Source organism: Pleurodeles waltl, chromosome 4_2, assembly GCF_031143425.1.
Source record: "Pleurodeles waltl isolate 20211129_DDA chromosome 4_2, aPleWal1.hap1.20221129, whole genome shotgun sequence".
In the NCBI taxonomy this organism is placed as follows: domain Eukaryota; kingdom Metazoa; phylum Chordata; class Amphibia; order Caudata; family Salamandridae; genus Pleurodeles; species Pleurodeles waltl.
Window position 1 is genome coordinate 1,021,284,527 of NC_090443.1, and position 16,886 is coordinate 1,021,301,412.

Genomic DNA, 16,886 nt, shown 5'->3' on the forward strand with positions numbered 1-16,886 from the left:
GGGATTAGTGACAAGGGTCTCCTGCACAAAGCAACATAACATTTCGGTTTGAAGGAGAAAATGAGGAGCAGGTTGTCACCTGGACACTGCACCTGGGTTTTTCGACTCTGGGAACAAACACCCTGCAGAAATACCTGTAACCACCTAAGTGGCTCTCCAGGAAGTATGTTTTTTAGATGCGCCCTTGACGGGAACGGAGGTTATTTCTGTCATCTGTGAGCGGAATGTCACTCTGCAGGAAGCGCCATCGCTTCGCCTCAAGCCGCACCAATTCGTCATCGAGGCCTTCAGCTGGTTTGATTCTGGCAGGGGACGTCTTCAGTGCTAAGATACCACAAGCTGACAGACACCGTATACATCAGAAAGGAATGAAGGTGCACAACTCGTGCCGTACAATGGAAGGGGCGCAACACGATAAGAGAGGCTGATGGGAACAAAACACTGAGAGGCACAGAAAAGTGACAGAAAAAAAGTACAAGGAAGGAGGCGCATAGAAGCGTGGAGGGCTGACTGACTGAAGTACGAGGAAGGAAGATAACTCGCGAGCACAGACTGACTAGAGACACAAAACACAAGCCGGAGAACACGCGGACTGTGGAGGGAAAGGCATGACCCCCGGACACACACGCACACGTCCGTAAAGGCACGGACCTGTGACCACAAACCTAGGAAGGGGCAGGAAGCGCGCGCCCAGGGTGTGAAGGAAGCACGCGCCAACGCCACAGCGCACCACATGGCCCGGGGCAGGAACTCACCCGCAGGAAGGGTCTGCTGGGTCCTCGCGCTGGCCGGACTGTGGTGAGTGTGACCTCGAGTGACCTTTCTCTGCCGCTTCGTGTTAGACTACACACTGAGGCCTACATCACTCCCGCGCCTCACCTCTTACCTCGGCGCACGGAGGTGATGGAGGATGCCCCTTACTCCTGTCTGCTGATAGTACCGGCCTCCCTGCCGCCCAGGGTCATTCTGAGCAGGGGTGCTGGGCTCCTCTACCTTTCTTGTGAGCTGGAGGAGGTTAGGGAAGAGATTGGCTAAGAGCTTTAAGTGGAATGAAAAAAGTGGGTGTCGATAAATCAATAACTCTGAATTTGTAAAGCGCACCACTGACATCCCTCGGGCCTCTTGGCGCTGTGTCTCTGCCTAGGAGCCAGGTCTCGAGTCTCGTTCCGAAGTCTGCCAGTGAGGGGGCTGGTCAGAGCTGGAGGGGAAGTTCCAGGTCTTTGCACCGATGTAGGAGAAGCAGAGGCCAACGCTCCGACTGAGATGGATGCAGGGCCGGCTATAGGGCAGTGCGAGCGGTGCGGCAGCACCGGGTGCTGGCCTGGATTAAGGGACGCTGACCTCAGGAGGCGCCGTGTTTAGCAATAAGTTAAAAACTTGCAATTTAAAAGCACCTGCTGAAAAGTTCCTTGTGCGTCCAGCCTTCAGGAGGCAATTGAAATGTCAGAATGCCTCTTGTGATTAATGTTCCTGCTAGGGAGAGAGATGGGAGTTTTGTCTAGAGGCAGCTTTGACTCGCCATAAAGTAGCGCTGAGCGTTAATTTGCCTGCCAGCCTTTACAAGCGCTTTAAAACAAGTGAGTGCATGTGAAAGGGGGGCTATGGAGAGATGAGGGGCACATTTTCCAGGTGGTACTTAGGGAATCTGAGGAGGTGGTCATGGGGTGGGGGGCGGTGTAGGAAAGTACCATCTTGCCTGGCATGTTACCCCCATTTTTCACTGTATATATGTTGTTTTAGTTGTATGTGTCACTGGGACCCTGGTAACCCAGGGCCCCAGTGCTCATAAGTGTGCCTGAATGTGTTACCTGTGTAATGACTAACTGTCTCACTGAGGCTCTGCTAATCAGAACCTCAGTGGTTATGCTCTCTCATTTCTTTCCAAATTGTCACTGACAGGCTAGTGACCATTTTTACCAATTTACATTGGCTTACTGGAACACCCTTATAATTCCCTAGTATATGGTACTGAGGTACCCAGGGTATTGGGGTTCCAGGAGATCCCTATGGGCTGCAGCATTTCTTTTGCCACCCATAGGGAGCTCTGACAATTCTTACACAGGCCTGCCACTGCAGCCTGAGTGAAATAACGTCCACGTTATTTCACAGCCATTTTACACTGCACTTAAGTAACTTATAAGTCACCTATATGTCTAACCTTTACCTGGTAAAGGTTAGGTGCAAAGTTACTTAGTGTGAGGGCACCCTGGCACTAGCCAAGGTGCCCCCACATTCTTCAGAGCCAATTTGCTGAACTTTGTGAGTGCGGGGACACCATTACACGCGTGCACTACATATAGGTCACTACCTATATGTAGCTTCACCATGGTAACTCCGAATATGGCCATGTAACATGTCTATGATCATGGAATTGCCCCCTCTATGCCATCCTGGCATTGTTGGTACAATTCCATGATCCCAGTGGTCTGTAGCACAGACCCTGGTACTGCCAGACTGCCCTTCCTGGGGTTTCACTGCAGCTGCTGCTGCTGCCAACCCCTCAGACAGGCAGCTGCCCTCCTGGGGTCCAGCCAGGCCTGGCCCAGGATGGCAGAACAAAGAACTTCCTCTGAGAGAGGGTGTGACACCCTCTCCCTTTGGAAAATGGTGTGAAGGCAGGGGAGGAGTAGCCTCCCCCAGCCTCTGGAAATGCTTTGTTGGGCACAGATGTGCCCAATTCTGCATAAGCCAGTCTACACCGGTTCAGGGACCCCTTAGCCCCTGCTCTGGCGCGAAACTGGACAAAGGAAAGGGGAGTGACCACTCCCCTGACCTGCACCTCCCCTGGGAGGTGTCCAGAGCTCCTCCAGTGTGCTCCAGACCTCTGCCATCTTGGAAACAGAGGTGCTGCTGGCACACTGGACTGCTCTGAGTGGCCAGTGCCACCAGGTGACGTCAGAGACTCCTGCTGATAGGCTCCTTCAGGTGTTAGTAGCCTTTCCTCTCTCCTAGGTAGCCAAACCCTCTTTTCTGGCTATTTAGGGTCTCTGTCTCTGGGGAAACTTTAGATAACGAATGCATGAGCTCAGCCGAGTTCCTCTACATCTCCCTCTTCACCTTCTGATAAGGAATCGACCGCTGACCGCGCTGGAAGCCTGCAAACCTGCAACATAGTAGCAAAGACGACTACTGCAACTCTGTAACGCTGATCCTGCCACCTTCTCGACTGTTTTCCTGCTTGTGCATGCTGTGGGGGTAGTCTGCCTCCTCTCTGCACCAGAAGCTCCGAAGAAATCTCCCGTGGGTCGACGGAATCTTCCCCCTGCAACCGCAGGCACCAAAAAGCTGCATTACCGGTCCCTTGGGTCTCCTCTCAGCACGACGAGCGAGGTCCCTCGAATCCAGCGACGCTGTCCAAGTGACCCCCACAGTCCAGTGACTCCTCAGCCCAAGTTTGGTGGAGGTAAGTCCTTGCCTCACCTCACTGGGCTGCATTGCTGGGAACCGCGACTTTGCAGCTACTCCGGCCCCTGTGCACTTCCGGCGGAAATCCTTTGTGCACAGCCAAGCCTGGGTCCACGGCACTCTAACCTGCATTGCACGACTTTCTAAGTTGGTCTCCGGCGACGTGGGACTCCTTTGTGCAACTTCGGCGAGCACCGTTTCACGCATCCTCGTAGTGCCTGTTTCTGGCACTTCTCCGGGTGCTACCTGCTTCAGTGAGGGCTCTTTGTCTTGCTCGACGTCCCCTCTCTCTGCAGGTCCAATTTGCGACCTCCTGGTCCCTCCTGGGCCCCAGCAGCGTCCAAAAACGCCAAACGCACGATTTGCGTGTAGCAAGGCTTGTTGGTGTCCTTCCGGCGGGAAAACACTTCTGCACGACTCTCCAAGGCGAGAGGGATCCGTCCACCAAAGGGGAAGTCTCTAGCCCTTTTCGTTCCTGCAGAAACCTCAGCTTCTTCTGTCCAGTCGAAGCTTCTTTGCACCCGCAGCTGGCATTTCCTGGGCATCTGCCCATCTCCGACTTGCTTGTGACTTTTGGACTTGGTCCCCTTGTTCCACAGGTACCCTAGATTGGAAATCCACAGTTGTTGCATTGCTGGTTTGTGTCTTTCCTGCATTATTCCTCTAACACGACTCTTTTGTCCTTAGGGGAACTTTGGTGCACTTTGCACTCACTTTTCAGGGTCTTGGGGAGGGTTATTTTGCTAACTCTCACTATTTTCTAATAGTCCCAGTGACCCTCTACAAGGTCACATAGGTTTGGGGTCCATTCGTGGTTCGCATTCCACTTCTGGAGTATATGGTTTGTGTTGCCCCTATCCCTATGTTTCCCCATTGCATCCTATTGTAACTATACATTGTTTGCACTGTTTTCTAAGACTATACTGCATATTTTTGCTATTGTGTATATATATCTTGTGTATATTTCCTATCCTCTCACTGAGGGTACACTCTAAGATACTTTGGCATATTGTCATAAAAATAAAGTACCTTTATTTTTAGTATAACTGTGTATTGTGTTTTCTTATGATATTGTGCATATGACACTAAGTGGTACTGTAGTAGCTTCACACGTCTCCTAGTTCAGCCTAAGCTGCTCTGCTAAGCTACCATTATCTATCAGCCTAAGCTGCTAGACACCCTATACACTAATAAGGGATAACTGGGCCTGGTGCAAGGTGCAAGTACCCCTTGGTACTCACTACAAGCCAGTCCAGCCTCCTACAGGCGGCCCCAAAGCAGACTGTCGCACAGGGTGCCACAAGCACTAAAGCCGACCCTGGATGGATGCGGGGGTTTGTGCAAGGGCGAGTGGAGAGGAGCGCAGGTGTCTAGAAGGTTGGTAGAAGTTCAGTAGCTGGTTGAGGTGGGCAGGTCCTAGGTCATGGAGGGCTATGAAGACATGCATGAGGATCTTGAACTGGCATCTCCTATGGATGGGGAGCCAGTGGAGGTCTCTCAGGCGGGGGGCAATGTGGGTTTGTTTGGGGAGGTCCAGGATGAGTCTGGCTGCAGCGCTCTGTATGGTCTGGAGTCTTCTGAGGAGATGGTGGAGATGCCGGCACAGAGGGTGTTGCTGTAGTTGAGGCGGCCGGTGGCAAGGGCCTGAGTGACCATCTTTCTGGTGTTTCTTGGGATCCATCTGAAGATTCTGCGGAGCATGTGAAGTGTGTGGAAGCAGGAGGAGGTGACTGCGTTGATTTGTTGTTTTATGGTCAGTTGGCTATTGAGGAAGATGCTGAGGTTGCGTTCATGGGCGATCATTGTGGGTGTGGGGCTGAGTTCTGCAGGCCACCGGCTGTGGACCCATGCAGAGGTGTTCTTCCCGAAGATCAGTACTTCCTTTTTGTTGAAGTTGAGGTCCGGCAGTTGGGTCCGGCAGTGTTCTGATGTAATCTGTGGCTCAGTCTCAGTGCTGTGGTTTGCACTGAATCCTGCTTGTGAGGCATCCAGTAGGTGATTTTGTTCCAGGAATTCTCTGAGCTGCTGGTTGATGGCTTTCTCTGTACTTTGGCCTGGAAGCGGAGCAGAGAATTTGGACGATCATTTTTGAGGTTGCTGGGGTCGGTGGGGGCTTTCTTTAGGAGGGGTCTGACATCTGTGTGTTTCCATTTCTCTGGGAAGGTAGCTCTGGAGATGGAGGTGTTGAGGATACTGGTGGGTTACGTGCTGATAGGGTTCAATGCCAGGTTGCAAAGGTGGTGGTGGCAGGGGTCGGTGGGTGCCCAAGAGTGTATGGAGGACATGATGGCTGAGGTGGTCTGGGCAGTGAGAGGAGACCAGGTAGTAATGGTTTGGCTGGTGTTTGCTGGTTGGTTGAGGTCGTTGGGGTTGAGGTTGGTGGGTTGGAGGTTGAAATTGTTGTAGATGTTGATGAACTTGCTGTGGATGTAGTCTGAGATAGTTTCACAGAGTTCTTGCGAGGGGTGGATGGTGCTCTCAATAGCTGGAGGAGGACTCGAGTTGGAGGACTCTTTGACTATTTTGAAGAGTTCCTTTGTGTGGTTGGCTGCGGAGTCGATGCGGGTGGTAATGGCTGCTTTCTTGGGTTCTTTGATGAGCCGATGATGGTTATTGAGGGCTGTTTCATGAGCTGCTCTGTCAACGGGGTTGTTGGTGGCGCACCATCTTCTCCAGTTGTTGGCAGTTGCACCTGGTGGTCCTGAGTTCTGGGGTGTAGCAGTTGGCTGGTTGGAGGTTTTGTTGGTTTTTGTGGGTTTCAGAGGGGCGACTGTCGGTGCTGTCGGTGATCCAAGTGGTGAAGATCTGGATAGCCTGCTTGAGGTCTGTTTAGGCCTCAGGTTGGGAGGGGTTGAGGGCCTGAGACCATTGAGTTTTGTTGACCTTGGTCCAGCTGCGGTGGGAGGACATCTGGCGCCTGGTGATGGAGTGCTGCGCGTTGGTGATGGTAAAGTGTACGATGGTGTGCTCAGTCAAGGTGAATTCTGTGGTGTGGCTGAATATAATGCTGTCACTGGAGGTGAAAATGGGGTTGACTGTGTGTCTGGCTTTGTGCATGGGTTCAGTGACCAGTTGAGGGAGGCCAATGTTGCTCAGGTTCTCCAGGAGGGCGATCAAGTTTGTGTCTTCCGGGGTCATCAATATGGAAGTTAAGGTTGCCAAGTAGGATGTAGTGGTGAGAGTCAATTGCTAGGGGGGCGATGAGGTTGGAGATGGTGTCGCAGAATGTTGCTCGGGGTGCCAGGGGTCTGTAGACGAGACCTATGTAATTGGAAGCGTGTCTTAAAAAGGTAAACTATATGATATTAATTTCCATAGTCGGCCACCATATCAGTATTTGGATGCCTTTCTGAGCGTTCTGTTAATTGCATCCAGATATATAACACAACAACTGGCATATACCTAAAACCAGCCATGATTATTGGCTTTGTCAATGGTTGTTAACTGTTTAATGTAAATGGGTAACAATGATTTTGTTGTAAATAATACTGAGCATATTTACATTCTGAAACTGAGACAGTGAATTAAACATTACTGAGGCCTGTGGAAGGGTTGTATTGGCCTTGAGAGTTTTTTAATCACTCCTCTTGTGTTCACTCTATGTTAGATATGTACTCTCTTTTTCTCTCCACATGTCGTCAAACTGCATATTTTACACCTCATCCCTCTCTCATTTCTCTTTAGCACCCTGTTTTCCCTCTCTCCTTAATGTACTTCCTTGCATCTCCCTCACTTTACCACACACCTATAAGCACTGCATTTTCTTTTAATTTGCCTTCTCAATATTTTGCCAACTGTGTAGCTCTTTTACACACATTTGCATAGAATCACAATTGCAGCTAGAGTAGGTGACCATTGCTATATGTGCTCTACAGATAGACCAATAATTGGATGACCATGTTTTCTGAATATCTTTCTGACACGCTGTTAGAAATTGGGTCACTAGTTGGCAGAGGTTTGCACTCTGTCGAAGTAAGGATCACAATCCTAGTCAGAGCAAGGAAGATACACACTAAAAGTTTACCTGTGCTCACCCTCGGGTAGCTTGGCACAGAGCAGTCTGGCTAAACTAAATAGGCAATGTGTAAAGTATTTGTGCACACACAGTAACACAGTGAAAACAACACATAGGGACTTCACACCAGTTTAGAATAATAGTCTAATGTGTATCTGAGTCAAAGCAGACCAAAATGTCAACAATCCAACATACACAAGTTAAGTAATGAATTTTCAAAGATTAAATAAAAATGCAGTGCTTAGAAGACAATAGCTCAGGCAAAAATGCAGTCAGCCCGCGATGGAGCTCAGGCCAGGTACAGGAGTCACGCAGACCTGTTGACAGTACCTTTGTTACATTGATGCTCTGTGACGATGCGTTGATTCAGCGGAGGGGATGTGTTGCGCTTGCAGGCGACGCGTCATTTTATGATCAGGCAACATCGTTGATACATCAATGTCCAGAAGTGATAAGTACTGGTTCCGATGCATCAGTGCTGCTTCGCCCAAGACAGGGCTGCATTATCGTTGCGTAGTCGGCAAACGCTGTCAGCAGCTTTGGTGCAGGCAGCAGCATTTCTGCAGCGGGATGCATTGGTTCTAAGTGACACACCTGTGTCACTGCATCAGTTCTTGTGTTGCAGCACCACTCTCACATCCAAAGGTCCAGGACTGGATTTGGCACCACTTGGCAGAGTAGGACTCATAGCAGGGGAGCCCAAGTGCTGGTAGCAAGGTACAGTTGAAATCTTTGATATCCCTGAGACTTCAGAAACAGGAGACAATCTCAGTCAGGCCCTTGAAGAAACTTTAGATTGCAGGATGTAGAGAGGAGGCTCTAGTCCTCTCACTACCAAGCAAGAAGTAGCAGGCAGCAGGCTAACAAAGCAGAGCAAGCAGCAAAGTGGGAGTCCCGCCTGACAGCACAGCTGTCCTTCTTCCTGGTAGAATGTCCTTAGTCCGGAAGTGTTCTCAGTATATGGCATCAGAGTCCCAGTACTTATATCCAAAAAGGCCTCTGATGTAGGGGTAACTTCAAAAAGAATTCTCTGAGGTGCACAAGGATCCCTTTCAACCCAGCCATTGCTCCAGACTGCCAGTAGGCATAATTAGCTCTTTGTGTGAGGGTATGACACAGTCTAATAGATGCAAGTGTGGCCTGCCTCTTTCTCTCCCTGCCTAGGACAACTATCAGTATGCAGATGAATACCGATGTATCTTCTGTCAAACCCAGCCCTTCCTGTTTGTGGCTGTCTTGAGAGAATGCACAAATGTAGCTGACACCTAAATCCAGACGTGTATTCAGAGACAGGCTAAGGCACAGAATGGACAAAGTAAGAAAATGCTATTTTTCTAAAGTGGCATTTCCAGACCTGCAATTCAAAAAACAACTTTACCAAAAGATGTATTTTTAAATTGTGAGCCCAGAGACACCAAACTCCATTTTCTATCTTTTCCCAATTTGAAATTACTCTTGGAAGATGTTCCAAGGTAGCCTCAATGTTAGCCTATGGGAGAGATAGTCCTTGCTATAGTGAAAAATGAATTTAGGAATTGTTCACTACCTGGACATGTTAGCCTTAAATGTACATGTCCACATTTTTAAATACACTGCACCATGCCCTTGGGGCTAACCAGGGCCTACCTCAGGGGTGACTTATATGCAATAAAAAGGAAGATTTGGGCCTGGCAAGTGGTTACACTTGTCAAATAAAAATGGCAGTTTAAACTGCACACACAGGTTCTGCAACGGCAGGCCTGAGACGTGTATGAAAAGCTACCATAGTGGGTGGCATAACCAGTGCTGCAGGCCCACTAGTAGCATTAGACTTAGAGGCCATGGACACACACAGTGCACTTTACTAGGGGCTTACTAGTAAATCATTTATGCCAATCATGGAGAAGACAATGTTTTAGACACAATGCACATGCACTTTAGCACGGGATAGCAGAGGTAAAGTGCACAGAGTCCCAAAGCCAGCCATAAGGAAGTTTAGCACACAGTCAAAACAGGAGGTCAGGAAGCAAAAAGTCAGGGGAAACCACACCAAAGGATGCCGGTTCTAACACAGGCACTGTGAGAAACTCATATTGCTTCAGCCTCCAATCCAGAGCTCTCAATTGGGACCTGTTACAATCAACGGTGGCTCAGTTCAAAGTATGAACTACATAAGCGTAATATGGTGCATGAAAAAAATACAGAAACACAACATCCTGGAAATGATTAACTTACTCTCAAATTCCCTAAAAGAGTTAGCCAGGCGAAATATAAACAGAAAATAAATATAAATGAATGAACTAGATTGCCTTAATGGTTTTTATGGTCTGGCTTGACAGTGCAGCTGTCACCAGACAATTATGTGAGTATCACCAGAAGAGGGGCCTTGGCTCCAGCCACATTTTGGGAGTCAGAAGTACATTTTGTGTTTGGGAAGACATTGTCCACTTCAACTAACAAAGTGCGTGCCCTCCACACGGAATCATTTTGTATATCCCACTACTTGAGTCTGAACTTTCAGGGGCACACAAATGCCAGTGCAATGCTATTAAAATGTCTTAGATAATTAGATAATTTGTGCTGTTTTTCTCTGGCAGCAGCACAGATGAGAGGAGGGCAGTCATTAGCCTACATGGATTTTTAGGTCTGGCTTCACAGTGCATACATACTCATGACCTAATAGCATGGCCAGTGCTTATTTTATTCATTGTTCAGAAATAGATTACTGTTTTTGCCAGTAAACTTAAGAATCTGGATAAAGAGCCCGATATGGACCCATTTCAATATCCATTTTAAATTACTACCAGTGTCTGAGAGCCAGGGGGAACCCACCCACTTAAAGCCTAGGATTGGCATACCATGTAAAAAGCACATAGATAAAAAATTTAAATTATCAAAAGACTTCTCTAATTTTTTTTTAATTCTCGATTTCAATGAAGGACTAACTCTGGGCTGATTTACTTAGGATTTAACAGAGTAGCTAAGTAAGGGCAATGAGTTATCCTGCCGCATAGTAGTTGACATAGGAGTGCACAATTTGGTCTAGGATGGAAGCCAGGATGTCAATCCAGTCGTTTCTTCAGACTGACTGCAATACAGTCATATTATTTGTAAAGGACAATGCTTTGTGCAGAGTTATCTTTTAACAGTTATATTATCACGCTGGGTTCAATAAACCTGACTTGATAGCAGTGCTTTAAGTGGAATGAAAAAGGTGGGGGGGGTCTTTAAAGGGGAGTCGCCTTAGAAGCTAAACTATGAAGTCTTTCCAAGAGGACTGGCGTATGTAATTAAAGGCATGGCTGATAACATCTGAACTAAAATACAGCGTGCCACCAGCCAACAACATCTCTTTCCTCTTCACTGCCATCTTTTCATTTTCATCATCTGGTCCTATTTGCTTTCATCTCCAACACTGAACAATCCACCCCCCAACACAGACCACCCACTCACTGCACTGCGTTTTCTTTTTGTTTGGCTTGGCCAGTTTTTCATCACCTGTACCTTCACACTGTCCTATAAAATCACAATTACAGTTGACTCACTTGTTCCTATTGCTCTGTGCACGCTGCAGAGAGGTCAGGGACTGCATGTGCATGTAAACGTAATTCATTTGTGGCCTATTGAGAATATGAGACTGCCTTGTGTCCAACATAAGCACCTTTGAACACGACTACAGCCCGAACCACTGGACGGAATTACATGAACTTTGGCAGAAAGCTAGCTGTCGGTATGCAGATTGTGCTTTTGTGTGTTTGGTGTAAATCTATAGAGTAGTTTTTCAGATATTAAAGAGAAAATAAGTTGGTAAATCTCTGACAGTGAATAAATCGCAAATATCTGCGAAAATTCCCTAATGTGCGTGCAAATGGAAGCGCTGTAATTGACTGGCCACAACCTGAACAGAAAGTTGAGGCCACATTAAGGTCCCGGGAGACGGTACCTGGGCCTGGAAAACAAAATGAAAACTAGCATAAGGTCTCAGAGTACATGTGCCCTGATTTCAGGGGTGTGATATAATGGGGTGTTTGTGGGACAAATTATGGGTTTAAAGTGATGTTTCTTCACCATGTGTGATATTTGCGATTAATGGAGTTTAATCAAGATTAATGGAGATTAATTGCGATTAAGCAACAAAAAGTTTACAAAAATTCACACTCATTCATGCACTAATTCATTCACTAATACATGCACTCAGAGACGCATGCGCTCACTCACTCCCCCACTCAGACACTCATTCACCCACTCATAGACTCACTTTCAGATCCACTCAGACACTCACGCACCCTCTCACAGATCCACTGACAGAGGCAGACCTTGTGGTCAACCCCCGCTGTGCATGGCCAAAAGCCATGCATGGCACGGTATTGGGTGGTTTAAGGGTTACGCTGCAGGGTCTTGCCTCTCCCTGTGGCCAACCCCCACTGTGCATGACCATTGGCCGTGCGCGGCACTGGTTAGATTAACGTATAGTAATTAAAATTACTTTACATTAAAAAAACATGGAAATTCACTGAAAAAAACAAAGGTAAGTAGGACGTTATAGTTTGGCTCTGAACTTACTCATACAAAACCATAGAAATTCAGCAGTTATAGTTAGAGTTATTTCAACTAACTAGAACTCGTGCCCTAAGGTAACCATAACTCGTACCTTCGTCAAGCACAGTTCGTTACTCCACATATTATAACATTGATGACACCTTCTATGGCATCTTTGGTTTTATCACAGCAACATTTGCAATAAAATTATTGATGAGAAAACTATGCATGGCAAGGGCACGAGTTATAGTTACCATAGGACACCAGTTATAGTTACTTGAAATAACTCTAACTGCTGAATTTCTATGGCTTTGATTGGTGGTTGTGACTAACAGGTTGTACCAGGGGCGGGTCCTTCATGAGGGCGGAGGAGCGTCTCCCCCCTGCCAGCAGCAGCAGTTGCAAACCTTTTCCACAAAAACGATAATAAACTTAGTTTATTAATGGTTTTGGGGAAAAGGGGCGGGCCACAGGGGTGGCGAGCAATGAGGGAGAGTGCTCAGCACTCCCCCTCAGAGCGCATGCTTGTTTGGCCGGCCGTCTTGGTCTGACCAAACACCCATGTGCACTGGAGAGAGCCTGCACAGGCTCCCAGTCTGCCTGGGAGAGCCCTGGCTGGGTGCTCCCAGCCAATCCTGACGCTGTTCTGAGAAGCATCACGATTGGTGCAGGGCAGGCTGGGAGCCTGTGCCTGCAGGCAGAGGAGAGGAGCAGCACGGTTCTTACAGCGGTGGCAAAGGTACGTTTTTTTATTTTTTTTTTAATGTAATTACCCCTCCCTCCCTTTGTAAATCCCCTTCTCCCCCTGCGTCGCCCCGCCCATTCACCGTCGCACGAGCCGTGACTGGGTTGTACAGGGTATATGTTATTTGATGAGTGTGATTGCACACAAAACCATTATGTATATATGGGGACATGTGCAAGAACAGAATTGCATTATTTCCATTACTGTTTAAAATGAGCAAATAATTATGTGGCTGGGAGTTCAATATGAATTCTGTATTTAGATTTTGATTTGAGAGCAGTTATTTATGTAATGTAAGCATTGTATGTTATAGAGGGCTGCAATGTCTTGGGAGGGAAAGGGGCAAGTTATTTTAGTCTTTTGTTGATTTTCACTATTTTGGTGTTAAAACAGAGCATTGAGTTTAGCAGCCCACCCATGAACAAGGCGTTGGGTGTGTCGTTGTTGTGCTATTAGTATAACAATACAAATATACATTAAAATCTGTTGCCGTGCGCGCTTGGGAGGGCATGTATTTCTTTTTCCGAAGAAGTCCGGAAATGGTGGAGGCAATACATATATATATATAGCAGAAGCTCAACCTCTGGAAGGAACTTTAGGGTATGCAAAATGAGATAAAATATGAAATATAAACAGGGTCTGCATCTCTGGCATGGATTTCCGTATTAGATTGTATACTCACTGTTGTGAAGTCGATCAGTGTTTTGCCAGAGATCTTAGGGACATGAACATAGAGCATGATGGGGATCCGTTTCAAAGTCAGACGCAGCCCACTGAACTTCAAGCTTGCTAACTCTCCTAATAATCTATTATTTCACAGGCCCTGGGCTTCAATAGAGGCATTAAGCTAGACTAACACTACATAAGGTCAGAGTATGTGGCACAGTGTGTGCTTTCAGATGGTACCAGGTGGTAATGGTAAGTGCAAATGGCTGCAATCTGGTTGTCATCATTTCACACTCTTATTCTACATTTAGCTAAAATGGTAATATCCGAGAGGAAGACACCATGTAGTGGACTATGCTTTTGGAACCTTTCTAATTACTATAGATATATATTATTACTATATACATATACACCACCTTCACATTACTAAAATTCAGCAACCTATGTACACAGTCAGTGTTACTTATAACTTACATTTTAACATCACAAATTACTATAAGTTGCACACCCTCGTACACAGTGTTCCCACCTCACTAAACTATAACTTGTACCTTATCAATGCACTGGTTATACCCTTATATACATCACTAATAGCATGTGAAATCATTGCTTTCATAACAACACTTATGACCTCTCAATTAAGATGATTGTTCTGAACACAGTGCATGGTAGAATCGCATGTTATAGCTAATGTAGTATGGCGAATGAGGCGGGAAGTAAAGTTCTAAGTAACACTCACTGGTTACGTAGGTGTGCAATGTATAGTGATGTGAAGGTGGTGTGTAAATTCCAAATTAAAGTTATAACTGTAGAATTTCTAATGTTTAGGTAGTTTAAGTATGGTTTGTAAGGAAAGAGTAAATAACATTTTCCTAACTATAAGTTATCTGTAACCTTAAGGAAAATGTGTTTCAAATCGTAGTACTGAGTGTTATTTATTAAGGTATCATTGTCTGGAGTGTTGTACAGTATAATGAAGGAGAGTGTTGTACAGGTGACTGTCGTAGAGTGGAGTATTGTATAGTGGAATTGAGTGCAGTGTAATAGAATGTGGTGGGGTAGAGAGGGAAACACTAATAGAGTGTTATAGAGAGGAGTTCTATGGAGTACAGTAGTGTGCTGTACAGTGGAGATGCATAGAGTGGATGATTAGACAGTGGCGAAGAGAGAGGTAAAGTGTTCAGTGGAGTTATGTAATTTAGTATGGAGTAAATCATAATACAGTGTATTAGTGTGTCGTAGAGTAGAGTGGTGTGGAGTGAATTATAGTGTAGTTGTGTAGCATATAGTCGAGTAAACTCTTAGAAATTGGAGTGGTGTCTCGTACAGTAGAGTAGAGGCCTGTATCATACAGTATTGAAAAGTGTTGTTTAGTAGAATAGAGTCTTGTACAATGGAGTGTATGGGCATAGATTGGACTGTAGAGTTAGACAGTGGAGTGTACAAGGAACAAGTGAAGTTTAGTCTCAAACACTTTCATAAAGTGCAGTATAGTTTTATTGAGCACAGTTCTAGAGAGTGGAGCAGAGTGTTGTGTCATACAGTGGAACCGCGTAGAGTGCAGTGGCATACACTGTAGTGGCATGAAGTGGAGTATTGTACAGTGGAGTAGCATATAGTGGAATACCGTACAGTGGAATACCGTATGGTCTAATAGCATACAGTGGAGTGTAGAAGAGTGAATTTCCATGAAGTAGAATAGCATACACTGGAGTGTCATAGAGTAGAGTGCCATGCACTGGAATAGTGTATAGTGTAGTGGAGTACAGTGGAGTGGTGTACAGTGGATTAGCTCACAGTGGAGTAGTGTACAATGGAATAGCCTACAGTGGAGTTGTGCAGACTGGAGTGGCATACAGTGCAGTGTGGTAAACTAAAATACCATATAGTGGAGTGGAGTACAAAGCAGTGGCATACAGTGGACTGCTGCGCAGTTGAATAGCATAGAATGCTGTGGTGTACAGCAGAGAGGCATACAGTAGAATAGCCTATAGTCAAATAGCGTAGAGTGGAGTTGGGTACAGTGGAGTCGCGTAGACTGCACTGGCTTCCAGTGTATGTGTACAGTGGAGTTGCATACAGTGGAGTTGCCAATACTGCTGTGGCATACACTAGAGTTGAGTACAGTGGAATATACATGTAGTGGAGTGGCGCAGAGTGGATGTTGTGCCCCTCCCCTTTTTAAATACATAGGGTTCTGGGGACTGGGCTTCATCAGGTTAACGGCTCAGGAGGAGGGCCATACACCCCCTCTCCCCATAGTTATTTAATCTGCATCCCCTGGGGAAGAAAATGGCTTGGGAAGGAAGGCTGTGCACCCCTTCCCTCAATAAGTCAATTGTGCCCCTTTGCATGTGGTCCCCAGGTCTGAATAAGGCTTGGATGGAGACGGCTGCATGCCTCCTCCCCTAAATAAGTAAATTCTTCCCTGTGGGAGGGGGTCCCCTGGGTCGTAAACAGCTCAGGGAGGGCGGCAGCGCAGTCCCCCTCCCCTTTTATTTAAATTTTGTCTCAGGAGATGAAATGCTTAGGCCTAACAAGGCCAGGGGGAGGTGGAGGAGGCACCTGGGGCCACTTGGCCACTCCCCTTTTTAATAAAATGCAGTCCCGGGGGATGAGGTCCCCGGGTCTCATAAGGCTTGGGGAACGGGGTCTTGTGGCTCCTTATGTCCCCTTTTTAATGTAACACAGCCCTTGGGTATGGGGTCCCTGAGTCCTAAAAAGGTTCGTGAAGCAGGACTACATTGGCCCAGCTCCCCTTAATAATGTATTGAGACCTCGGGGATAGGATCCTCTGAGCCTAATAAGACATAGGGAGAGGGTTCACATGGTCCCTCTCCCCTTTTAAAAAAATAAACAGCTCTGAGGGATGTGGCCCCCAGTGCTAAATATGGTTCCTGGGGTGAGGGATGCAACTCACCTCCCCTATTTAATTGCATTTGGCCCTGGCTATACGGTCCTCGGGGCCTCTTACAGCTCCCCTTTTTATTGGAACTGGCCCCTGGGACCTGGTCCCCACAGCTAATTTTGGGTCAGGGAGGGGGCTGCCACCCCCCCCTTAATATGCATATTTTGCCACAGCGGATGTGGTCTCCGGGGCACGAAATCCAACCCTACGCTGTGCACGCCATAGGCTGTGTGCATTGTGGGATTAGCATTCTGCTGGGGGTTTGGCCACAGAGCCTCAGGTCACACCCTATTGCCAACACTCTGCTGTACACGTCCAAAGGCTCTGTGCAGCGTGGGGTTGGCTGCCAGTGGGGAGTTGAATGCAGGGCCTGGCTGCAAGCCAGGCCCTGTGGCCAACTCCACGGTGCGCATGACAAATGGCCGTGTGCAGCGTAGGGTTGGCTGCCTGCAGGGGATTGGCTGCCTCCAACTGGGTTGGCCACAGGGCCTGGCAGCAGGCAAGGCCCTGTAGCCAACCCCCTCCTGTGCATGGCTGAAGGTCGTGAGCAGCGTGGGGTTGCCTGTCTGTGGGTGGGTTTGCCGCAGGCTCTATGGCCAGTGCACTGCAGGGAGTTGGGTTTACTTATG

General features: G+C 47.3%; 1 protein-coding gene across 1 annotated transcript in view; it reads left to right on the forward strand.

Moving 5' to 3' along the window:
• Positions 1-260: 260 nt before the first annotated feature.
• LOC138293608 (adhesive plaque matrix protein 2-like) overlaps positions 261-16,886 on the forward strand; it is a 562,975-nt gene continuing 546,349 nt past the window's right edge. The window contains exon 1 of the mRNA XM_069232882.1: positions 261-798. Within this exon, the coding sequence (XP_069088983.1) occupies positions 734-798 (65 nt within the window). The 5' untranslated portion in view covers positions 261-733. The remainder of the gene's footprint in view (positions 799-16,886) is intronic.